A 25,441-nucleotide genomic window follows, 5' to 3' on the forward strand; every position below is an offset into this window, starting at 1 on the left:
CTCTTCCACGGGGCGTTTCATAACATAAAAGATGTTAGATTTTACAATGTTATCACCAAATTCTATGGATAGAGTTCTATCATGCACATTAATTTTTGTTTTAGCGGTTTTCAAGAATGGTCTGCCTAAGATGATAGGCGCCCTGTATGACTATTTCTCTCCCTCCATGTCCAGAATGTAAAAATCTGCAGGAAATATTAATTCATTAACTCGAACTAGTACTCCTCCACAAGTTCAGCGGGAGGAGCATTGCTCCTGTTCGCCAATTGAATAGTAACACATGTACTCTGTAAAGGTCCAAGAGTAAGAGAGTTAAAAATAGATGTAGGCATAACATTAATGGAAGCTCTTAAATCTTACATAGCATTTTCAAATTGACTTTTGCCTATGGTACATGGAATGGAAAAAGTTCTTGGATCTTTGCATTTCTGAGGCATGGGCTGAATGAGAGCTGAAACATTTCGCCCCATGTTTACTTTTTCATTACCTTTTAACCTTCTCTTGTGTGTGCACAAATCTTTTAGAAATTTTGCATATCTTGAAATCTGTTTAATTGCTTCAAGGAGAGGAATGTTCACTTCCACCTTCCTAAATGTAACCAGGATCTCGTTGTCTCTATCTGCCTCGTCCATTTTCTTAGTCTTCACTGCCCTTTGAGGAAAAGGAAGTGGTATATTTTGCTCAACATCAACAGTTTCAGATATCAAAGTATCCTCAATAACCTTGTTATTTTTCACTGCAGTTTTCAGGTACCTTTGGTATTTCAACACCTTTCCCAGACCTCAATGTAATTGAACTGACATTGGGAGCATTTGGATTTACTACTGATTGTGTAGGCAATTGGTTTGACCCCTGAGTCTGCAATTGATTGATTGAAGTGACTAGCTGACCAATCTTTGTTTCCAAATTTTGAATGGTGGAATCTGTTCTTTGTTGAAGTTGGAGATTCTAGACACTCATCTGTTTAACGAGGTCCTCTAATGAAGGTGAATTGTTTTGCTGTTGAGGAATATTTTGTTGTTGCTGCCTAGATTGTTGTTGTGTAGATGAATTCCTTCATCTCAGGTTGGGATGGTTTCTCTAACCAGGATTGTACCTGTTAGATGATAGATCATAGTTGGCTTGAGGATTGTATATATTTGCTGCATATGCTTGAGGAGCATCAACAATTGGATCTTCTTGCAATGTAGGACATGAATCTGAAGGATGCTCTAGAGAAGTGCAAATACCACAGACCACTGCTTGGGTTTTACCTATTGCCAATTTTTTTATAAAGATGTAAGCTCATCAAGTTTTCCTTCTAAATTCTTGTGGGAAGAAGCTTGAATTTCATTCACACCCTTTGTCAACACTGTTGAATTGCTTCTAGTTGTAAACTGCTGAGAATTAATGGACATGTTCTCAATCAAAGCAATTGCTGCTTCTAGGGTCTTATCAACAAGTGCTCCCCAACTAGCAGCATCCAAAATGCTTCTATCCATAGGTAGTAAGCCTTCATAAAAATATTGGATGAGAAATTGTTCAGAAATCTGGTGATGAGGACAGCTTGACACTAATTTCTTGAATCTCTCCCAATACTCATGTAATAACTCCATGTCAATCTATCTGATGCCACATATTTGTTTTCTGATTGAAGCAGTTCTTGAGGCAGGGAAGAACTTTTCTAGAAACAATATCTTGAGATCATTCCAACTTGTAACAGAGCCTGGTTGAAGGTAGTATAACCAGTCCTTGGCAACATCTTGGAGTGAAAATGGGAAGGCTCTCAGCTTAATGTGGTCTTTTGTGACTCCTTGAGGCTTCATAGTAGAACACACAATATGGAACTCCTTCAAGTGTTTGCGGGGATCCTCACCTGCAAGACCATTAAACTTTGGAAGCAAGTGTATTAAACCAGATTTAAGTTCAAATGGTACAGTAACTTCAGGATATGTGATACATAATGCATTATAATTGACATTAGGTGCAACAAGTTGTCTTAAGGTTCTATTATTCGCATCAGCCATATTTTGCAACAAGTTGTCAATTTCAGTATCTGACTCTAACTTGTTAACACTAACAGCTCTATTAAGTCTACGACGTAAATGAAATGTCCTATCTATTTCAGGTTCAAGAGAATGAAGATTCACAGAACTAGCCCTAGTCATGCATCATCATAACAATGCAATGCAAAATAACAATTCAAAAAATTCCAACAATGTCAAATAAAATCCTATCAAATAAAATCCATAAAATATAAAAATACCAACAAAAATTTCTAAAAATCAAATAATGGCAACGCAAATTTGTTTGGAAATTTAGGAGAATATGAAAAATTCAAAAAATTCAAAAAGGGTTTAAACGAAGGAATTTGAGATTTTGACCGTCGTTTCCATATAAGCAATTTATACGAGCTCCTATTCCTTGAGTTTTTTTTTCTCTGATTTTTTGGCAAAAGTTTGGAGCAATTCGAGACAGTCGCTTGAAAATAAGGTTAATATTATTATCAGAGAGTCCCCAGCAACGACACCAATTTGATTCGTTGTCCCACGCGGGTCAAATGCAATTGATAAAATGTAAATAGAGGTAATAACTCGAATCGTTTCACAAGGACTTCTGATATAATAATAATAATAACCGAATTGAAAATTGAAATTAAAAAGGGGTTTTTATATTTTTGATTTAACAGATGAGCAAAACGATTAATCCACTTATTCGAGTTTCAGACCTATCACAGATTCTATCAATGAGTTTAATTTCTAATTTGTAATTTTATTCTTATTTGACTATATAATTGATCATACAAGCGTAATCAATCCTATGTGAATTTGGTTTCTTTTATTGGATTAAGCATCACAATCATCAAAATATTACAATTAACGATCAAGCGTCGCAAAATTATAATTCAATTAAATTAGAAATCAAAACTAAATTCTATCAAATAAATTTAATCATTCTTATTGAAATTCAATTTAAGCAATCAAAATATTAATATAATCGAATAAACAAGAATAGAATCATGAATCGAAATTAACAGTGTAACCTGAATCTCAAGGTGTTGATGAAACTCTGAACTTGTGGTTCAATCTTATAAAATTAGCCTTCCATGAAATTAAAATAGAACTGTTTATTTCTTCTAGCAATTTCAATCCTAATTTTTCCGTCTTTAGAAAAGAAACAAAACTGCCAACATATAGTACTTGATATTGGGCTTTAGGGTTTAAAAACAAGTGATCCGCTAATTAAAATTATTACAAAAGTCCAGATTACGAAATCTACAATTTAGGCCTACTAAAGTTTAGAATTGGTCTTTTCTTTCAACACAAAAGTTTTAGCTCATATTTTTATCTTTCCAACTCCTACTCATATGCGCCAATCCGATATACAGAACTCAAGTTATGACCTACATAGCGAGAAATAGTCAAAATATAAATAATAAAATTAAAATGCAAATAATAAAATTATAATTCAAATTCGACTCAGAGTTTAGTAACAAACTAAAAATATTAATCTAAGCTATAAAGAGCTTTTAAAATACAAAACTAAAAAGCTAAAAACATGTGCCCAAATGTTATGATCAATACACTTCTCATATCCAGACAAGATCGTCGTCTCTTATCGTGAGGGAGACATTTCTAGCATTCAACTCAAAGTCCTGTGACATTTCTCTACCAGGACAATTATTCTCCACATGCCCAAACTTTCCAAATTTCCAACATTTGAGAATAAGTCCATGATTTTTCTTCTCATAAGGCCTACCCCTAACAACTAACAATGAGTTTAATGAAGTGTCTTCCTCACTTTTCAACATTTTTTTCTTCAAAAATAATTTGACTGACAACTTCTTCAAAGATCAAAGTTTCCTTCCCATATATCAAAACATGTTTGATATGCTTGTAGGAAGATGGAATAGACCATATGAGTTTTAACATCTTATCTTCATCTTCACAACATTGACTTCTAATTCAAAGACAATATCATTAAGAGTACTTAGATGATCAAATACTTTCATATTTTTAGCCATGCGTAAATTATGAAAATGTTCATTCAACAACAATCAATTTGAGATGCTTTTTCCGTGATATAGCCCTTCAATTTTCTCTCAAAGCTCTTTGGATGTCGACTTGTCTTGCACATTCGCAAGAACGTTCTTAACCAAACACAAACAAATTGCACTTACATCTCTCAAATCTAATTCATCCCATTTTTCGTTGTCCATTCCAAAAGGTCCACTTAATAACCAAGTCTTTCCTTAGCAAGAACCTTGCGTAAACAACACTTCTATCATATTAAAATTCTTTTATGATGTAGAAGACCATATAATACTACAAACACTCAACATACTAAGAACTTAATACCCTAAAAAACCAAAATTATTTTATGATGTGGTAGATTAGACAAGGCTACAACTACAAAGGATACTAAGAACTATATTTTCGTTGGTCGAACCAAAAAGTTATTGATATCAGATGGTAAAATAATCACATCTAGATAATAATATTATATAAAAATTATTACAACACATAGACTTCTCTCAAATACTCCCCACACATATTACAACCACACTCTCCAAAGAGAATGTCTAACTAACTGACAAAACTCTAAAACAAGAGAAAAAGAAATAGTAGATATAAACTTAAAGTGTTTCTGAATGGTGCAAATTATATTGAATAGTTAGAACTCTCTATATAGTTTTGAACTCCCTATTTTTTTACAATTCCAAGCAATGTGAGATTCATTCAAAAAAATTCAATTTCAACCAAAACTCAAGGTAAAATATGTGTTCTTTGTATTGTTATTCTAATTTATATTGATACATACATACTTTAAAAGGCAAATTGAGAGATAACAAATATTTTGATAAAACATAAACAATGGTAAAAGTTATTGTTTAATTTTTGCTACAATTCAAAAACAATATTCTCAACTAATATGACAATGCATTTCAATAATACATTTTTTTACTAATATATACTACATTTCATTCATCTTTAAGGACAATGAAGCATACCTTTTTACCAAATAAAATTTTATACACTTGATTAGCAATAAGAAATTCCAAACAAACTTTTATACACTTGATTAGCAATAAGAAATTCATAACTAAAAGTTAATAAAATAACATAATAAAGATAAAATTTGCACCAACATTTCAAACGGTTCAAATAGAGCAAATTTGAAGAACTTATGGTATGATACACACATACTCCAATAATAGATAGTAGTAGAAGTATGGAATAACATTCTTTTTGGACTATCTTTTTTGTGAATATATTTTTCTAGATTATTGTGCATGAAAATATGAAGATTCAATAAGTTTTAAAAATAAATACGTAAATGTTAAATGGTTTCAAAAAATGAAAAATCAGACGTTGTACACTGAATATTAAATTGTTATTCAAATATTAGAGCATTAATTATTTTTGTATTGTTTTGAAATAAAAAGTAATATAAAATAATAAATTCTATTAGTATCCTCAAAAATTAAGAGGAAACCATTGCTTTATTGACTAATGAACTTTTATATATAAATGTATTAAATTTATTAAGGAGTTTTAAAAATTAAATCCAAACAAGATATACATATACAACAACAATAAAGGATTTGCAAAATATGGATTAACTAAAATAACAAAAATATCATTAGAAAGGAAGTTGAATAGTGATTTTTTATTAAAAAAATTAATATATATTTTTTTAATGTGTATCCTTTGTGTGAGGATAATAGATCAGTTTTATAGAGAATAGAAGTATAAAAGTGAAATAAAAATAAAATGAGATAAATAAGAGATTAATGTGCAAAGGAAGACACCTGCAGATTCATACAGTTTCACTCAAAGTGGATTACGCCAAACTGGCATCGCGATGCACGAATCTGCAACAGTTGCAGAACCGTCACAATCATCTTTTTGAGGCAGTTATAATCGTCGCAGGTCTCCTTTGCAACTGCCGCAAATTAATTTTTTTTTCTTGTAGTGACTTGTGAGTATTTTCACTATGATTCAAAAGACTTATCATCTAATGATATTTTTTTCACTATGTATTATCTTAGCCTCACTAAACTAATATAAGCAATTTATCTTCTAGTCTCATTGACCTTACACAAATTCCAACAAGTTAATCTTAACTTGAGGATATACAAGTTCAGAGAGGTTTTTGTTGATTAGATCTTAACAAATAAAAATGAAATATACTTTAAAAAAGAATGATCCAAAGATATATTTAAGATTTGTAAAAAGTGTATAAGAGATGTGATGATACCATTTCTGCACAACTTTTATCTTTGTTTGTAAATAGCTTTCTTGATTTCTTGAGGACAAGATAATCTCAATTTATATAAGTCATGAAGCTTCAAATATGAGGAGCAACAAAATATATCGGTTGGAGATTTAGATGATTGTCCTTTGATCTTATTTGGAATTGCAAAACTACATTTCTAGCTATGTCTTCGTTTTAATTACACTGAGAGGATAAGTACATCTGGTATATCATCATATTTGGTCAATGTGAGGATGAAGCTTATATTCCTCTTGACGTGATTGTTGCTTTCTACTTTTCATTTTCCTAACAATTTGAGTAGTGTGTCTTTCAAGTCAAAAGTACCACATTTTGTACCTTTATATTTTCACATGATTTTCTCGTGTATAGATGACTAATGAATAAAGGTTTTCCTCAGTTATTTGTTGGTTATTCGGTAGGAGTTGTACAAGTTTATACAAGTACTTTTAATCTTTATAACTCACAACTGGTTGTCCTTATTGCTCTTTATTGATTATTTTGGATATTTGAGATGCTTAAGCTAAAGGTGGAATCATTCTCACTTAGAGAATAAACTTCCATCTGATCAAGATTGTTAATAATCTGTTTTCTAAAATAATACACTACAATGCACAAGTTAAATAACACATATTATTAGAATCCTTAAACTTTAAATAATTTTGTTATCATCAAAACATTAAAAAGAAACTGTCTCAAATTAACAAATAACAAATTTTTCTAAAACTAATGTGATCCAAATTACTATTGACATTCTATATTGGACACGTGACAAACAAAAACATGTTTTTTTTTTGTATTTTAATATATGTTTTTTATTTATTTATTTATTTATTTGAAGAGTGAATGAGGAAACAATTTTTTTATCCTATTCTATTGATTTTCAACACAATCATTATAAGATATAATTTTAACTAAACCGACAAGATATAATAGATGTTATTGTTCAACTAAAAATAAATTGAAACCAAGTAGGATAACTTATCTATCTTATCTCTATTACTAGTGTGCTAACATGTGTTATACATGGGATATGCATCAATAATTTTTTTAAAATTTATTTTCAAAAGTTGAAATAAAAATATGAAATATTTTTAATTATTCTTAAAAAAATTGCATCAATCATTATTGACTCTGTTTGATTAAAAAAAACCAAGTTATAACTTATCAATTATAAGCTCTGTTCAGTACCAGTTATTTATAAGATTATAACTTATAATATTTTTTTAATAAACTCATTCAAGTATCTTATACCTTATCACTTTTTAATCCCATTTTACCCTTATTATTGTAATTAAATCCTTTTTTACCCTTCATAATTTAATTATTGTAATTTAAAATAAATAATTTTCAATTTTAAAAAAATTTAAATAAATAATTTAGTTATATATAATTTAAAATCTAAAAAATAGTTTAAATAACTTATATAATTTAAAATATTTTTAATAAAAAATAAGTTAAAGTCAATACTATAAAATAAATAAACTAGCTAAATAAATAAGTAAATATATCAGATTAATAAATAATTTATTTATTATAATTTCAAATTATTTATAAATAATTTAAAATTTAAAATAATTTATTTATTTATATTTTATTACTTTTAAAACATTTTAAGAATTTGTTTATAACACTTATTTGTAATTAAGAATTTTTTTTTATGCCATTTTATATTTTTTGAAGTTAATTGAATCGTTATTTTTATCAAACAGTTCTATTTTAATAGCTATCAACTAATTTTACCAAGCAGTGTCTTGGTCAACTCAAAAAAAGGCCAGAAAAAGAAAAACAATTGGACAAGATAAAGAATAAGATCAAAATGTTTAATATTTATAACTTAATAGACCTAATGTATAATATTTGAAACTTCAGTGACTAAAATAAAGAAGAAAAAAATTAAATGATCAAAATGAGTAAAATTTGTACCTTTAGAGATCAAAATAAAATGAAAAAACTCAAGGAACAAAAGTGAAATCTAAAAATAACTAAGAGACAAATAATTTAATGTAATTCTTTTAACTATTTCACATGTTTACATGTAATTAGTACTTGTTTGAATATAAATATGTAATTTTTCTTTAGTAAAAAATCAAAGGAGTCGATCTAATAAAGAACCACATACACCGTATAAAAAAGATGAGGAGATAACTTAAGAGAAAATGGATCATGCATTGTCACATTTACACTTAATAGGAACCATCGTCATCTTACTAAATAATTATAATCTCATAATTAAAAAAGCCACTTAATCAATAATGTGAGATTGACTGTAAAAAATTTTACACCAATAGTGTATGGTCATTAAACTTATAACTTAAAAGACAAAATATAACTAATAAAATAGAGATAATTGTTTGTAATAACCAGAAAAAACTTTACTAGGATTTATATTACAAAAGTGTAGCGAAGGGGAGAGGGTGCATTTAGCATGTGCTAATATTAAATTTGTTAGGTCCAACGCGCAAAAAAAAAAAAGGAAAAATTATACCTATACTCTTCGATTGTACTTATACCTCCACATATTTTTAAAAATGCCAAATTTACCCTTAACTTTTTTTTACTATTTTATCAACTTAAATTCACTTTTTTTTTTACCATTCTAAGATTTTCAGGCTGAGCAATTCAAATTTTCGGGTACGCAAAATTTTTTCGGAAATTTCCGAAAAACTTTTTAAAAGATTTTCGGTACAGAAATTTTCAAATGTGTATACCATAAATGTTTTTTTTTTTTTTTTAAGTTTTCTGGTACACAAAGGTTAAAATCAATATTATCATAAATTTTTTTTAAAGTTTTCTGGTACAGAAGGTTGAAAATCAATACTACCGAAAAAAAATTCACAAGTTTTTCGGTACAGATGATTTTACCGGAAAACTTGTGCAAAAATGGTTTTCCAGTACACATCGAATTTTTTTTTAAGATATAAATTTTGAGAGAGAGAGAGAGAGAGAGAGATGAGGAATAAATTAAAATAATTTGTGGAGTTCACAACCATGAATAATCTGATATTTTGGAGAGACATGCATTTGTTGTACGTTTAGATGAAAAAGACAAAAAAATATGTTCATGACTTAACAAAATATAATGTTGCACCAAAGACATATTACTCTCATTGCAAGACCGAGATATGAATAATGTCTCACAGATATATAAATAGAGGAGTATGAAAATATTTGTAGTTTGATTTGCTTATTTGGAATGTGAGCGTGAAGAAAACTTTTGTTGGGTATTAGAGAAGTTAAGTGAACTGTTTGTTACACCAAATACATTTCCTCACGTAATTGTAATTTCACATGCTGTTAATTGGCTTTGTTGATTTCACATCGACAAAAGTATTAGAGCAAAATGCAAGCAATATGTCTTAAAGGATAAACAAGAGTTAATATTGAATATGTGGAAATACATTATGTGTTGTAGTGATCAATAAGAGTATATCACGCATTTGCACATGTTTGAGCAATCATGTGTCGATAACAAATGTTTGTTGATTATGTGAAAGAAACTTGGTTGACTCCCCATAAGCAAATTTTTCTTGAAGTATGGATAAATCAAGTGATGCATTTGGAGAACACAACGACTAACAAGTATGTCATGTAACTATAAAACTTTTAATTTGTAATTTTACTATATAATGTTGGATTGTTCCATGGTGACTACATGTAATGTTGGAACACAGCACGGGTGACATGTGTAAATGTTGGGAGGCTATGAACAACATGATAAGGTTGTAACTTAAAAAAATCAAAGTCTCATTTCAAAAAAGTTTCTATGATAAAGCACATGAACACAAAAATTCATTTTTATCAGTGTTTGAATAAATTCGTATGAAGAGAATCTCAAAGATGCATGTTGTAGAATACGAGAAAGTTGAGTGGGTGAGTACTGATAAATTTGTATGTTGGTGCTCTCTTAGAAGAACATTTGGGGTACATTGTGCTTGTGAATTGACACAATATAAATTAATGAGTGAATCAATTCCTCTAGATGTTGTGCATATTCAATGGAGGAAATTAAGTATGGAATGTGAATTCACCAAAGACACAGAAGATGGGTCATAGTTAGATATGTCTAATGAGATAAATGTTTTATGGAAACGTTTTTTATCACTTGATGTTATAGGAAAAAGAGTGTTGAAGAGTAAGGTACGTGAACTTGCTTTTCCAACTACAAATTCAATGTGTCCACCACCTGAAAAAGTTAAAATCAAAGGACGAGTAGAGAAGAGTAAGAGTAAGAAGTCGAATGAATATGATGTATATCGAGACCCTTCTTACTTTGAGTCATAAGGCACGTGTTACACAAAAAGCACAACACGTAGATTTCATGACATTAGATGAAGATTGATTTTGTATGGACTACAAAACTTTAAAACTTATATAAAATGCATTTGTTATTAGTTCATTTTAGTTATTACTTTCGTTATATTTCATCATAAATAAAAGTAAAATTAATTATATAAAATAATAAAATACAAATAAAATAACATTAACGATGTTCATGATAAATAAAAGTAGAGTTAATGATTTAATAATATTACAAAAATCATGTCAATCACAAATAAAAGTAAATAACTATTAACTAGTGTTATGACGTGTTAAATATAAAACTCTAAAAAAGTAACTATACATGTTGTCATTTGGATCATCATTATGTGCATCCAACCCCGTTGTATAAGATCACCCACCTGCTGTAGGATATATGACTATTCACTAGAAGCTTTTGTAGCAGTGGAGATATTAAAATCTGAAACTTGGGGTACATTATTTGATCGCACACTCCAAATATCCATTTTGACACTTATATGGATATGTAGCTAGACATATTATGTGATGCAGTTTGGTGACAGGACTCAAATATCCCATTCATTCGAAATCTACATCGGATAATGTAGAAAAAACTAAAGGTGAGGGTGATGGAATATATTGGATGTATCCAAATTGTCTCACATACCTCTCAAGCAAATACGTCACTACAATGTTGTATAATCGAAGGTGGCTAGTGTGTAACATTATATCATCAAAGAAAATAACATCCCTATGATTCTCCTACGATCTCCATATGACCTCAACAGGTGTTTGTGCATCAATCATTACTCATGGATTTTGTGCTCGCCTTGTTTATAACTTCATTTGTTCATTATAGCAATGCACTTAACATCATCACCTTGATCACCTCTTTTACAAATATGTGAAAAATATTCGTATATTCAACATTGTTGCAAATAAAAATAAATTAATTAATGATAAAAATAAAAACTAATAAATAAAAATCATAACAATTTATAATAATCCTAAATATTTAATACCTCTAGAGGCGACGTATATCCACCTAACTGTTTGGTGTCATAACAACTAATATCAGAAAGGTAGTCATAAAGGACCGCGGGTGCAGCACTACCCCAGACGCATATACTTGTACCTTCCAAATATCTGAATAACGGGAGATATTTCGCATCAATTAATGTATGACTTTTATCCGCAAATACGCCCTAGCAGCACAAACAAATCGCTCCACTGCACATTGTTTTGAAGACCTCTTTCAACCAATCTAATATGTCGCACCCCTTGATTTTTTGGTTTCCTCCCATATGTCTTCAAGAGGCACCCCTAATAAAGTTATGGCAAGATTACATGTCATTACTCTATCTAGGTCAGATGGTGGACTGTAGAACTCGTCCATAATATGAATGCCTAACAGATTGGCAACATCATCCAAATTAATTGTCATTTCATCAAATGGCATGTGAAATGATGAGGCCTCTAAGTGTCATATTTCCACAAATGCAGAAATCAGGTTGTTGTCAATCAGCTTCAGATTATCTTGTTGTAGTGGGGCTAACCTAGACAAATTCATACACGTCTATATAATTCGCATGAGAACTTGTGGAGTAAACTGTTGCAATTTCTTTCCATTAGCAATAATTTTCAGCATTAGTTGCTCCTGAATACAAATAAAATATATGACATTAAAATTAAATATAAAACAAAAATAATAATTAATTTAAATATTTTTAATGCACCATAAATAATAATTAATTTAAAAAATAAACTATAAATAATAATTAATTTAAGTATTTTCAATACACCATAAATATTAATCAATTTAAACATTTTTAATGCACCATAAATAATAATTAATTTAACTTACTTGACCAAACCACAATCTTCCAGACACATGAAGTCGGTATCATGTAAGGATGGACATATTATATGGTCCTCCATGATACTGTGCAGCTCACCCTCTCCGGTACATGTCCCTCTTGCATATGTTCTTCATGTACAACAATATTCTCCTCCTCCTCATGTATAACAGTATCAGCATCAGGAATAGATATATGACCCTGCTCTCCCTAGTCATCATCTTCTATTATAATTCTTCGTCTCCTTTGGGATGTTGTCGGTCGAATCATTTCCGAAGCATCCATATATGATGAAGTTTCAACGTCACGTGTTCTTCGTACTATCTTGTTGTCTCTTCCTCTGCCACCCGCACCCACATGGAAAAAAGTCAGTTAAAATAAAATGCAGACTTAATTGCAATTTTAGTCTCTCTATTTTTACTGATTCACGAAATTGGTCCACCTATTTTAAAAGTCGACAGTTTTGGTCTATCCTTATGATTTTTTAACTAAAAAATGATGATGTGAGATATTTTAAATAATGTGACATTTGATACGATAATGTAAAATGATTAACACCATGAAGTTGGAATAAAACAGTAAAAATGTAGCTTTCAACTTCAGAATTTTTTCAAATTTTGATTTAATTAATGAAATATGAATAATTAATCTATTTAGATGATTCTATATCGTAGAATTGCATGTTACATCATTAAAAAATATCAATTCCGTATTTTTTAACTCAAAAATCAGAGAGAGACCAAAAATATCGACTTTTAAAATATAGGGACCATTTCCATTAATTGGTAATAATAGATGGGCTAAAATTGCAATTAAGTATTAAATGAATTAAATAAATATTAATGGAATAAAAATTCAAAAAAAAAGACAAAAAATAAAATTAAAAATAACTTCCGTCGGAAAACTTGTGGGATGAAGTTTTTTTGATAACTTCCGAAAATCTCAACAACAAAAATTTCGGTAATGTATATGTTCCAAAAAGGTTGAGATAAGTTTTCTGGTAATTCTGGAAAACTTCAAATAAGATTTCCGGAAATGATCTTTTATACGGAAAAACTTTTTTTAAGATTTTCAGATTGTAATTTGTGCACCGAAAAATTTTAAAAAAAAATCTCAAAAACTCAAATGGTGGAATGGTGAAAATTTGTAACTTTAAATATTTATACGAGGGTATTTATGTCGTTTCCTTCAGTTTGTGGGGGGAGGTGTACAGGGATAATTTGGGGGTACAAGGGTATAATAATCCAGAAAAACAGGTTCTCATGTAGCCCACTTCCGTTAAAACCCAAACCCATCTTGTACCCAAAAAAAAAACCCAAACCCAAAAAGCGTATAATATATAAAGATGGATAGTTAGATAGAAAACCCTAATTCCGATTCTGAGAGCAGTAGAGAGTAACCATGGCAGTTCCTTTGCTTACAAAGAAAATCATCAAGAAGCGCGTCAAGAAATTTAAGCGCCCTCAAAGTGACCGCAAGATCTGTGTCAAGGTTAGTGTTTTGAAAATTTTGTTTTGGCTAGGTTTCGTACTTTGAATGTTTGTTCTCACCGTTTTTCGTTTAACTTTTAGTTCTATGATAGATTTACCTTTCTCCCATTAAACTAATGAAAAATAATGATGTTTATCATCAATTCTGTATTACAATGAATATTGTTATTTTTATTACTGTTATTCGCATTAATTCATGTTATTGTTCTGTGTTTGGATTATTATTTTCATGACCATATAGTTTGAAATGAGGATAGTTATTGTCGCCCCAGTCTTAATTTACACTAAAAGTGTAAGATGGTGACTGACTTTTAAATCTGATCTTTTAAATTTATATCTAAACTTTTAAAGTTATATTGTTTTTGTTATTCCAAGTTGTTCGGTTGATAAAAGTTTTTATAAACATAATTTTGTTATCAATAAACACAATGAGACGTGATGATGTTTATCCATCGATTCTGTACTTGAATGAAGAATAAGAACATGCACTACCATCTGATCTCTTGTGAATTTATCTATTTTTTTGTTATTGTAATAATATTTGTCCATTAATTTTTTTATTATTATCCTATAATTACTGTTGTGGAAATATAAAGCTTTAGAGTCTATTACTGCACTGCAGTCTGTGATAAGTTTTCTATAATATATATGATTAATCTGTGATTATTACACATAAATAACCATCTTTCTGCCGACATAGCAAATTGTTACAATTACTTTTAAAACTGTATGTTTTATAAAATTTCATTTATATTTTTTCATTTGAGCTTATGTTTGAGTCTTTTTCTCTCTTAAAGTAAAAGAAATACAGAAAATCTGTGTCATTTTTAGACTTGTCGTGTCACTTTCGTTGTATGTGTGAGCATTGAGTAGTAACTTACTGTTATGACTGGTTGTTTGTCTTAATTGTTTGTATGTCTTAACATAAGTTTTAGGATTTAAATTTGTTGCTATTTTTCTAATTTAACCTTGTTATGATTTAAATTTGTATTAGGAAAACTGGCGCAGACCCAAGGGTATTGACTCTCGTGTCAGGAGAAAGTTCAAGGGATGCACCTTGATGCCCAACATTGGTTACGGTTCAGACAAGAAAACACGTCACTATTTGCCTAATGGTTTCAAGAAATTCCTTGTTCACAATGTGAAAGACCTTGAGCTTCTCATGATGCACAACAGGTGAGGATGTTAACTTGTTCATCTTAACAGATGTTGATTTAATTTACTGCTATGCCTATGTCTCATAAGATTTATTGTATATACTGAATGATTTGTTTGTTGTTTTGATTCAGGACTTACTGTGCCGAGATTGCTCACAATATTTCAACATCGAAGAGGAAGGAAATTGTTGAGAGGGCAGCCCAACTCGATGTTGTTGTGACCAACAAAACGGCCAGACTCCGCAGCCAAGAGGATGAATAGATTCCTGTCAAAGTCATTTATGTTTTGTAGTGAGCTTTTATTGACACCTTTGATCTTAGGTTTTGGTCAATTTTGGTTGTTTTTCAATCCAAAACTTTTTGCTTCTAGACATTTAATATGTTTCCTATTTATTGTGTCACAATATTTTCGATTGCTATTGTGAAATTATCTTGGGTATTAGTTTTGCGGTGTTTTGTTTTTCTCCCCAATCATCATTCTGCTAAATCTTAAATCAACAATAAATAAATACTTAAAACTTAAGATTTTGGAAACATTAAATTCTTATTTTTATCCCCGTGCAACTTAAATGTGTTATAAAAAATTACTTTGATTTTTGTATATTGTTATAATCTGAGTCTGTTTTTATTGTTTCCATTAATTTATATTTTGTTTGAAAATCCTCTTGCATTTACTTTATACAGCTATTTTTTGTTGTCATTTAATTTTAAATCTTTCAGACAGTTTAACTAAACTACCCATAAAATCAATCTTTTTCATATACATCATTCTATATAAATTGACTCTTTACAGTTTGAATTCACTTTCGATTGTTGATTGTAAGCTCAGGTATTGGAATACATTCACTTGAATGTTTTTTTGGTATAACAATTAAAATTTAATTAGCAAAAGAAAAATTTTGGTTTGATTTTTGACAATTTTCTTAAACTTTGTTTTTCTTATTCAAATATAAGTTCTAGAGTTTGAATTGAGTATTGATAAGATTGTTATTATCAAAGAATTGAGTATTGTTTTGAGTGAATTATCAAAGAATTAAGTATTGTTTTTGACAAATATGTTGTTTGAGGCAGGCATAGTTTGAGCTAGGCATTCAAGCCTTACTAAGTTAGTAGCAACAGCATCATTAAAACTTACACCTGTAAAAGAATTGAAATAGAACTCTCCATTTATGAAATATTGATTAATCTCACATTAATCAAGATGTAATGAGATATTAAGATGAAATTAGCATTGATTAGTACCTCCTTTTGAATTGGAACAGCTGTGGCTTTGCAATCTTGTACCAAATGTATGATCATAATATTCAACACTGAAAAAAAGATGGAAATCTAGCCTACAATCACTAATCTTAAGCCCTAATTCTTGTAGTTGCATTGTTATTTTTCTTTGTTTAATTTTATGAATACACATAACCTCATATTTGAAACAAATTTAAAGAAATGGTTAACTTTAATATAAATTTTATACTAGTATCACTTGACAGGAGAAAACCTTTAGAAGCATCAATTAGGTGCAAACTTAATAGGTGTAACAATGCTTTTAATAGAAATATATGAAAACATTTGCACATCTGTTTTTGAGAACAATAAGCGCTTTTAATATTGATATATGCTTGGCATTCTATTGTATTTATGTGGAGGCAGAACAAATGCTTGAATATTAATTATACCAGAAAATTGGTTACAAGGCTTTTAATAATTTATCAGGAAGTAAATTTTTTTGTTAAGGTTATATTATTCATGCAAATCAAATAAAGAGTAATTTGTCGTTAAATCCTAATTCAACTGAAAAATGTTGATATTGTTAGTTAGACATTTCGTTCCGGGTTTGAACCCAAATAATATTTTAAAAAATAACAACTTTTCATGATAAGTAGAGGCAACGAATGTTGGTCTAATCATTAGAGGAGTTGATTCATATTTATCAAAGGTGTGGGTTCTACTCCCCTGCTAATGTGAGAATTTTTTTAATAAATAATCTGTAATTATTTATGTTAGCAATCTTTGTGATTCTAAGATCTATCGTGATCTAAACTTTTTATTATAAAAATAATTATGGTAAGTGAGAAGAGTCCATAAGAGGCAAAGAATATCACTTGTCTGTGAGAACAAACAACTACACAAATGAATAAGGTACTAATATTATACTTTAAAAACCCTAAGAAATGTTAGGCAAGTAAGAATCAGGATCTAGCATATTTCCTCTTGCCTTGTACTTGAAGCATGAAACGTCATCTTTTGTACTTGCAGCCTTAGCAAGTAAAGAACTAAACCTTTCTTTCATCCACTTCTCATACATATATATGTATATAAAGCCAGAACAGCCCTCATTTACACCAAACACCTGCATCTTGTTCCTTTGTCTTCAGAACTTTTTTGTCCTTCTGAAATTCCCTTCCCTCAGTTCTTTTTTGTTTGTTCCAACAAGCTTTTTATTTGTCCAGATTACACAGCATAGAGATGGCAAATGATCAAATGAAGCCAATTGCTACTCTTCTTCTGGGTCTGAACTTCTGCATGTATGTCATAGTTTTAGGCATTGGTGGATGGGCCATGAATAGAGCAATAGATCATGGTTTTGTTATAGGTGAGCTATCTCCAATCTTTCCTGCAGTCTCATATTTATCTGTCTTATATGATTTGTCATTTTATAATAATATCAATTCAAAATATATTACTTTTTCAAATATTACCCTTATTTATTATTTTAGTTTTAACATATTATAATGTAATAGAATTTGAGCAAATCATTGTTGTTCTGCGATATGCTATTTAGTAAAAAACATCGTCAAATAGCAATTAAGTGGGGTTGTAGCATAGTAGAAGTTTAATAAACCATTGTTTTCCGTGATCTACAATTGACAATACTGGTTAATTTTTTTAAATGCGTGAAACAATTGATGCAGGTTCAGGATTCGATCTTCCTGCACATTTTTCGCCTATATACTTTCCTATGGGAAATGCTGCAACTGGATTCTTTGTGACATTTGCTTTGATAGCTGGAGTTGTTGGAGTTGGATCATTGATTTCAGGACTCAATCATATCCGTTCATGGACTTCAGAAAGCTTGCCATCAGCAGCTTCTGTTGCTTCTATTGCATGGGCTCTTACACTTCTTGCCATGGGGTAATCTCTTCTTTCCTCCCACAACAAAAATTGTTTTACATTTATGACATCATCAAGGTTTTAAAATTGAGGTTGCGGTCACAATCTTGTTGAAATCCTTATATTGCAGAGAATTACAGTCAAATGTGGTTCAAATTATGACCACAAACTTTCTTTAAAACATCATGTATTGTCATACAACATTTTTTTTTTGGCACCGTTGTTGTAATATTACATCTCTAATAAGTAAACTTGCATATGATTTGTGCAGCTTTGGCTGCAAAGAGATTGAGCTTAATGTCAGAAATGCCCGTTTGGTAAGACATGAAAATTCTATTTTCTCTCATTTTTGTGATGTTCGTAAGAATGTTGTTATTCACTTTTCAAATGGTTTGCAGAAAACAATGGAGGCTTTTCTGATTATACTTTCAGCTACACAGCTTTTTTACATAGCTGCTATTCACGGTGCCGCTGCAATAAGGAGATAAAACTTGAATGTTGATTCAATGTGTTGGTGTGATTTTTTATTCTCTTTTTACCTGGAATGATTCATTTATTTTTTGTCCAAAAAGTCTTCACAGTTGTAGAATTGGCAGATTGTGGTGTGTTTATAATATTACATGATGATTGGATTTGTATTGATTATAAAGAAGAATAAGATGTGTACAAAAATACTGCAGATTATTATCATTTCTGTATTATATTTTATTTTCCACTTGTAACGCTGATCCTTATGTCTGTATTTAGTTGTCTTAAAAACATGTAAAATGTAATACAAGTTTTCTTTTTCTCACAAGACCATATGGGAAAATTAATTAGATCCTTTTTTAAAGGTGCTGTGACCTTTAGTCAGGTAATAAAGCTGTGACATGTTCTCTAGAATGCAGTCCATGCATCTAATTCACAGGCAAATTTGAATATGCTACTTTTCAACCTGTCCTTGCTACTAAAAAATCGTTTATATTTTCAAAATTGCACTTCAAGACGACTTAAGAAATTGTTTATTTTGTGAAAATATTTTATGTTTTCATTTCTTAAAATGTATATGCATTTTACTTTGATAAAAGACTTTTGAAAATAAATGTTAGTTAACGAAGATTCATTTTTTAAAATAATAAAAACAATTTTTTTGACATTTTTATTGTTTTTAAAAATTTAGACAGTTGTTAACTTCAAAAAATCTCTTACTTCCTTAATAATGAGTAAAATTAACATAAATTTTAAAAAATAAAGTGGAAAATATATTTACAAATAAGGCCTCTAAATTGTCTGAAAGTGTATTTTCAAAGGAGACAAACTAAGTGGTATTTCTGAAGGTGGAGAGATTTTCCAATTTGAATTCTAGCCCATTACCGACAAAGCACACACTTTATGCAAAAGAGGACCCTTTGACAATAAGAGGGGAGTGTTTTTGCATGAACATGTGTATCTTATTTGGACCATAATCATTTAAGCAATTAAAATTATTAATGAGAACATCAATCAACTGAAGAATAAAAAAAGAACTATTGATAAAACTATTTTATCATAGTTTCGTTGAACAATTATATGTTCAATCATTGCACTATTATCCAAAGTAGTAATATTATTTTCTAAAATAATTTCACATATGTCTATATGATGAGTTTTGATTAAAACATATGCATAAAAGAAGTTACACTATATGTGTATATTAATTAAATTTTATAATCTAACTAAAATCACCTAATAGAAAAAGACTTAGATGGTGCTGGTTGTAAAGAATTAAGGTCACATAATTGGCCCACTACTCTACATTGAAAAAAATGGGGAAGATAAGCAAGACAATAATAATAATGGTAGGTTTAATAAAAGTGTAGTTTGAAAAGTTTTGAAAACAAAGATATTGAGTTGAAACTGTTGCTAACACAATTACTACACCAAACCTCACTGTATATAATAAATCTCATATAGTTGGGCTTGTTTCCCATTATTTGTTTGGAAAATTCATAAACAACACATATTCATCAATGTATCACAAAATTTTCTGAACCATGTCCTAAGTCTTCACATGCTTGACACATCAATGGATATCCTCGTGCATGCATTTCTGCAAGAGAAACAAATAACCAAGGTTGTCAACAAAAATAATATATTGTATATACCAAGGTTATCAAATCGAGATTCAACGAGTGAATCAGAAGATCAACTTTCAAAATTGAAATTGAATCTTATTATGAATCATAAGATACATCATCAACAAAAATGTGAAATTTTAAGTAAAAACAACGGCCATATCAAAATTATAAGCTAGTATATCATCACCTAACCTCAAAACAATTTGAGATATAAATCATAAATCAAATGACAAAAAAAGTGTCCAGCTATATAAAATTGACAAGAAAAAAAGTGTCTACCTACACAAAGTTTGGGTAGTGATTCATACGAATAAATCGGGACTCAAGATGAGATTCATGTTCAAAATAGACACACTAAAGATTTGTATCAATTGGATTTAGTTTTGTATGGAATCGAGATACGACTCGCACATATAGTAAGATACTGATAACCATGTTGTATATGCATACAATACAATTCTGCTATGAGAAGTTGTCTTCATTCTCAGTTCTCAATTTTACTCTACAAAGATGAACTAGAACTACTAAAAAGATCTATAGGATCAAATTAGAGAATACACAAAAAATAGAAAATGGTTAAAAACAAAACTGTTATATTTGTACCATTAACTGAGACAAATACAAAAAATTTAATATCTGATTATCAAAATTTAAATCAGAAAATCAAGAATCATGGTAACCATGAGAGAAAATGTAGGGAATACGTCATTTTCGCATATAGACAAAATAAAATATGGACCAATTGAATCTTCTTGAGTCCAACAAATATATTACTCAACTCAGTTGAAACCGCGACCATGATTCTGCTGAAGAAAAATAAGTACACTCCTTATTAATTCTAGAATAATCACGCCCTCTCCGACTGTTACATTCTTTTAGTAATCTCCAAAGATTTTGGCTTCAGAATAATAGGCATAATATCACTGCTTTGTCATTTTCTAACCATCATTTTTCTAACCATCATTACTTTACAGGATATATTATGATCCACTATAATTTTCTAATATTAACTTTTAGTTGATGCAAATATGTTATCACAAATATATCCCCTAATGTTGTTATTAATAGACAAGAGTGAAACACAACCATAAAAACCAAATACTCATCATATATATGAAAACAACATATGAAATGCTACAAAAGAATATCATAATGAACTGAGCAGTAAATTAATGAATGCAACACCATCAACCTTCTTTGAACACTACATAGCAACCAACTATGTAACAGGGCAAGCACCAAAAACAATTACAAACAGGCATAAGGTGCGAGTGTATGTTGTAAAATGGCAAGTATAAATTTGAAGTTGGTGAAAGGAATTCAAATTATACAAATTACAAATATAGTCAAGTTAAAATAATTCCTAACCTGAATTTATCTGTTAGAGCCTGACAGAACATCAAACAGGCCACAGCAACTCAACCAAGACGTCTTATGCACCACATGTGGAGTCAATACTACCTGAGGCTGCAAGTCAATTCAGAAAAGAAAAGCTTTTAAAATAATTGTAAAGATCAAGATTTGCACACACTAGCATGATTTGGGAGTACATTAACAAATTAAGTTGTAACTTACTAATATGCTCCTTCTAAAAAAGAAGAGGATTGTTTAATAGTTAGGCAGCTAAAATATTCCATTTGCTTTTTAGAAGTATTGTAGCAAGCTAAACCTTTAAGAGTATATTAACCTATGAATTATGAAACCCTGACATATATAGTCAAACACAAACACCAGACACATCACTAACATTAACATGCAAACACCGATAATAATTTTGGAAAAATAGAAGTGATTGAATGAAACCATATATGTCGGTTTTGTGTTGGTGTCGGACACTGACTCATGATGAGCACCGCAGACGACTTCAATATGAGGTGTCAATGCCACATAGTATTATTAACTAATTCAACATTAGAAATTACTACAGTAGTTATAGAAAACAAGGGAGAGTATGTTAGAAATTCCCACGTAGTGTGTGCACGCGTGCAAGTCAGAGAGAGAGATGCAAAACCTGAATTTCAGAGCATTCAGCAGTGTTGGAATCTTTAACATGTTCTGCACCATTAGTAGATTTTCGGACATGACCCTGAGACACTGATGATGATACTTTACTCTCGGATTCCCTCGTCTCAGGTTCCTCCAAACTCAATGTTCTAACATCCTCATTTATCTTCACAGCGGGAACAGATTCCATTATTCGAGAGTCCACTGATTTGTCTAGTAAAACATTTCCAGTATCTCCGCGTTGCATCTCGGAGACAGAGGTCACAGCATTAACCGAATCAGCAGAAGATTCTACAACTGAATCAACACTCTTCTTTACCGAATTAATCCCCTCATCAAATACAGCTATTTCTTCCACATAATTATTACAGGACTCATCCTTTGAGTTCTCCGCAGTACCGGTTTTAATTTCATCAATCGAACCTCCAGAACTCTCATTCACACGATTGGATTCCTTGGCAGACTCAATTTGCAAAACACTCACATCTTTGTTCTCACAACTCTCATCGGATTTCGAATCCCACTCTATCACAACAACATTTTCCTTTCCACCTTCGACTTCGTCGATCTTACCGTCATTAGGGACTTCTTCCAAGGACTTGGCAACATCAGCTGATGGATCACTCTCCTCCATATCTTCACTACCTTCATTGAATTGATTTTGATCATCATGGTTATGATACGAAGGAGAACCACCATCACTTCCTTTCTCATCTTGAGACTTCAATTCATGCTCTCCTAAACATTTGTTAATAAATCAATCAATTACAATACCATTATCAACCAACCAACTAACCAAATTAAATTAACATAGCCCAACTACCCCAAACACAATCAATTAATCATTCAAATAAATATACATACATAGTGAAAACATGAAAAATTAATTAATTGCCTATTCTCAAATCATCACAATCAAATTAAAGCAAAAAAATAAAAATAAATTTTTTTAGCAGCTACCCATCAACCTAAAAAACACTAAAAGAAAATTAAAAACTTGAGCAACTACCCATCTACCCAATAAGACCAAAAATAAAAAAAAAAATAATTGAAAAAGAGAAAACTATGCATGTACCTTGAGGGTTGTTGGTGGAAGTAGAAGGGTTGGTGTTGTTTTCTTGTTCCTTCTTTTTCTTGGCGGCTTTTCTCTTTTTTGCACCTTTAGGCATGATTGAATGAATTAATTTGAAGGGACTAACAAATAGAGGCCACAAATGGTGGAATCTCTCTCTCTCTCTCTCTCTTACTTTTTAGCGTGAACAAGACAAAGATATAAGCTCTATTTGTACAACCCCAGTTACACAAATTGGGAAGAAGAAAGAAAGAAAAGAAAAAGAAGAGATCTTGGGTTTGAAAATTGAAATCGGGTCACTCACACTTCATTTCTCTGTTGTGTGTGTACAAACAAAAACACTGTCTAATCTATCACTCACAAAAGAGCAGATAATTATTAATTATTTTATTAATTATTTTTTGCTACTATATATTTTATTATCATTATTATTTGGTGGAGGGTTGAGAATGGGATTGTGTATTTGTGATTCAAGATTCAAATTTTGGAATAGGAATCTATTGGGGTAGTGAGGTCGAAAAGAGAAATCAACAAATGGTCAATACTCTATTATTTTAAGTGTGAGAGCAATTTTCGTACTTCACTATAACTACTTTCTCGTATTAGTGTAGTATTTGAATATCAGAAGGATCAATTCACTTTAAATCAAAAATTCAGATTAATTTCATAAATTTTTATTCAATTTTAAATTTATTAGATAATTTTAAACAAATGTATAATAAGTTTTTAAAAAATATACATAAATAAAAATGGCTAAATTACAATTTTAAATTTGTATAAATTTTATACATTTTATCATTAATTATATTAATCAATAATTAATAATTAAATGAATTAAATTTATTATTTATGTTAAAGTATTGAACGGGATAATTCATCGGAAAATTACAAAAAATTAGTATCTTTGAGTATATCTAAATAGTAAATACATCTCTAATATATATTTTTTTATTAATTTTATAGATTAAAATGGAAAATATTTTGAAATATTTTATAACTATTTTGATGTCACTTCACAGCTATCAAAATGAATATTTTCCCATTTTTAATGAGTTTTCGGTTTTGGAATTTCTTTTCTTGGAAAAAAATTAATTATATGTGATTGAGAGAGATCTACGGTGGAGAGAAATTGAGAGGTCTACAATTTGCCAACTAAAGTTTATGGCATGATTCATGACATGAGACAGACTTGTGATGCCCTTTTTGTCTTTATTTTCCACACATGGGGACATATATTTTTATTATTTGTTTTTTAAGATATATTTTATTATTTGTTATAACTAATTTATTTGTTATTTATTCTATTCAATTTTAAGTTCTGTAATTATTCTATTCAATTTTAAGTTTTGTAAATTTCACAAAGTTTTCGTAATTAACACAAATCAAATTATTAAGAATAAAATTAAGTTTAAATATGTTTTTAGTCTTTGTAAATATGTTTTGTTTTGATTTTAGCTTCTGTAATTTTTTTTTGTTTGATTTATATTCTTGCAACTTCTAATAAATTAAAAAAAATCTTTTATACATCTATTTTAGTAAAAAAAATAGTTATATGACTAACTTTGATGAAGTTGCATATGGTAACTTTGTAATTGTTGTTAATTACACAATATTTAATATTTAATATTTAATATTTAAAATTCATTTTATTAACTTATTTAATTATGTAATTATTTAATTAAAAATTTAAACTAATTAATTAATTAACCAATTAAATAATATTTAATTAAAAACTTAAAACTAATTAATTAATTAACCAATTAAATAATATTTAATTAAAAACTTAAAATAATTAATTAATTAACTAATTAAATAATAAAAACTCAATAATCTTCATCTTTAACCCCAAATTTTTTAATAAAAACTCAACAACCTTCATCTTCAACCCTAATAATATATTCATCTTTAAATCACAAATTCTTATGTCTGAATCAAAACTCTAAAAATTACAATCTCTCATTTTTCTTAACATTGCAGGAGCATATCAGGAGATTAGTTGCAGAAGTATATAACATTTTCTTTTATCTATTAATTATGTTTTACTTTACAATTTTGCAGATCAATATTGTTCTCAAAGCATCGTTGAATGAACATAAAGATAATGACACAAGGCAAGAGTTACAAG

General features: G+C 29.5%; 3 protein-coding genes and 2 non-coding genes across 5 annotated transcripts; 4 read left to right on the forward strand and 1 right to left on the reverse strand.

Annotated features, from left to right (window-relative positions):
* Positions 1-13,725: 13,725 nt before the first annotated feature.
* On the forward strand, positions 13,726-15,481 carry LOC101513319 (large ribosomal subunit protein eL32z). The gene is made up of 3 exons (XM_004488239.4): positions 13,726-13,883; positions 14,877-15,058; positions 15,172-15,481. Exons 1-3 carry the CDS (start codon positions 13,794-13,796, stop codon positions 15,299-15,301), a joined length of 402 nt encoding a protein of 133 aa, XP_004488296.1. The 5' UTR covers positions 13,726-13,793; the 3' UTR covers positions 15,302-15,481.
* On the forward strand, positions 14,126-14,206 carry LOC113785230 (small nucleolar RNA U31b). Its single transcript, XR_003471383.1, has one exon. It is a non-coding gene; the product is annotated as a small nucleolar RNA U31b (small nucleolar RNA).
* LOC113785274 (small nucleolar RNA Z195/SNORD33/SNORD32 family) lies at positions 14,311-14,387 on the forward strand. Its single transcript, XR_003471413.1, has one exon. It is a non-coding gene; the product is annotated as a small nucleolar RNA Z195/SNORD33/SNORD32 family (small nucleolar RNA).
* Positions 15,482-17,363: 1,882 nt separating the features above from the next.
* On the forward strand, positions 17,364-18,866 carry LOC101512772 (membrane protein PM19L-like). Its single transcript, XM_004488238.4, has 4 exons — positions 17,364-17,626; positions 17,946-18,165; positions 18,416-18,461; positions 18,543-18,866. The coding sequence occupies exons 1-4, from the start codon at positions 17,500-17,502 to the stop codon at positions 18,630-18,632; spliced, it is 483 nt and encodes a 160-aa protein (XP_004488295.1). The 5' UTR covers positions 17,364-17,499; the 3' UTR covers positions 18,633-18,866.
* A 1,172-nt stretch (positions 18,867-20,038) lies between these two features.
* Positions 20,039-23,925, reverse strand: LOC101512451 (uncharacterized). Its single transcript, XM_004488236.4, has 4 exons — positions 23,320-23,925; positions 22,252-22,982; positions 21,609-21,707; positions 20,039-20,212 (listed from the first exon to the last, which is right to left on the reverse strand). Exons 1-3 carry the CDS (start codon positions 23,411-23,413, stop codon positions 21,615-21,617), a joined length of 918 nt encoding a protein of 305 aa, XP_004488293.1. The 5' UTR covers positions 23,414-23,925; the 3' UTR covers positions 20,039-20,212; positions 21,609-21,614.
* Between the last annotated feature and the right edge of the window lie 1,516 nt (positions 23,926-25,441).

The sequence above is a fragment of the Cicer arietinum genome, chromosome 1, assembly GCF_000331145.2.
Source record: "Cicer arietinum cultivar CDC Frontier isolate Library 1 chromosome 1, Cicar.CDCFrontier_v2.0, whole genome shotgun sequence".
NCBI lineage: Eukaryota > Viridiplantae > Streptophyta > Magnoliopsida > Fabales > Fabaceae > Cicer > Cicer arietinum.

Coding starts and splice junctions, on each gene's coding strand:
- LOC101512772 (XM_004488238.4), top strand. CDS start 17,500: ATGGCAAATGATCAAATGAAGCCAATTGCTACTCTTCTTCTGGGTCTG. Junction 18,166..18,415: donor CTTACACTTCTTGCCATGGG/GTAATCTCTTCT, acceptor TGATTTGTGCAG/CTTTGGCTGCAAAGAGATTG. Junction 18,462..18,542: donor ATGTCAGAAATGCCCGTTTG/GTAAGACATGAA, acceptor AATGGTTTGCAG/AAAACAATGGAGGCTTTTCT.
- LOC101512451 (XM_004488236.4), bottom strand. CDS start 23,413: ATGCCTAAAGGTGCAAAAAAGAGAAAAGCCGCCAAGAAAAAGAAGGAA. Junction 22,983..23,319: donor TTCCACCAACAACCCTCAAG/GTACATGCATAG, acceptor ACAAATGTTTAG/GAGAGCATGAATTGAAGTCT. Junction 21,708..22,251: donor CTGAATGCTCTGAAATTCAG/GTTTTGCATCTC, acceptor ATTGACTTGCAG/CCTCAGGTAGTATTGACTCC.
- LOC101513319 (XM_004488239.4), top strand. CDS start 13,794: ATGGCAGTTCCTTTGCTTACAAAGAAAATCATCAAGAAGCGCGTCAAG. Junction 13,884..14,876: donor ACCGCAAGATCTGTGTCAAG/GTTAGTGTTTTG, acceptor AATTTGTATTAG/GAAAACTGGCGCAGACCCAA. Junction 15,059..15,171: donor CTTCTCATGATGCACAACAG/GTGAGGATGTTA, acceptor GTTTTGATTCAG/GACTTACTGTGCCGAGATTG.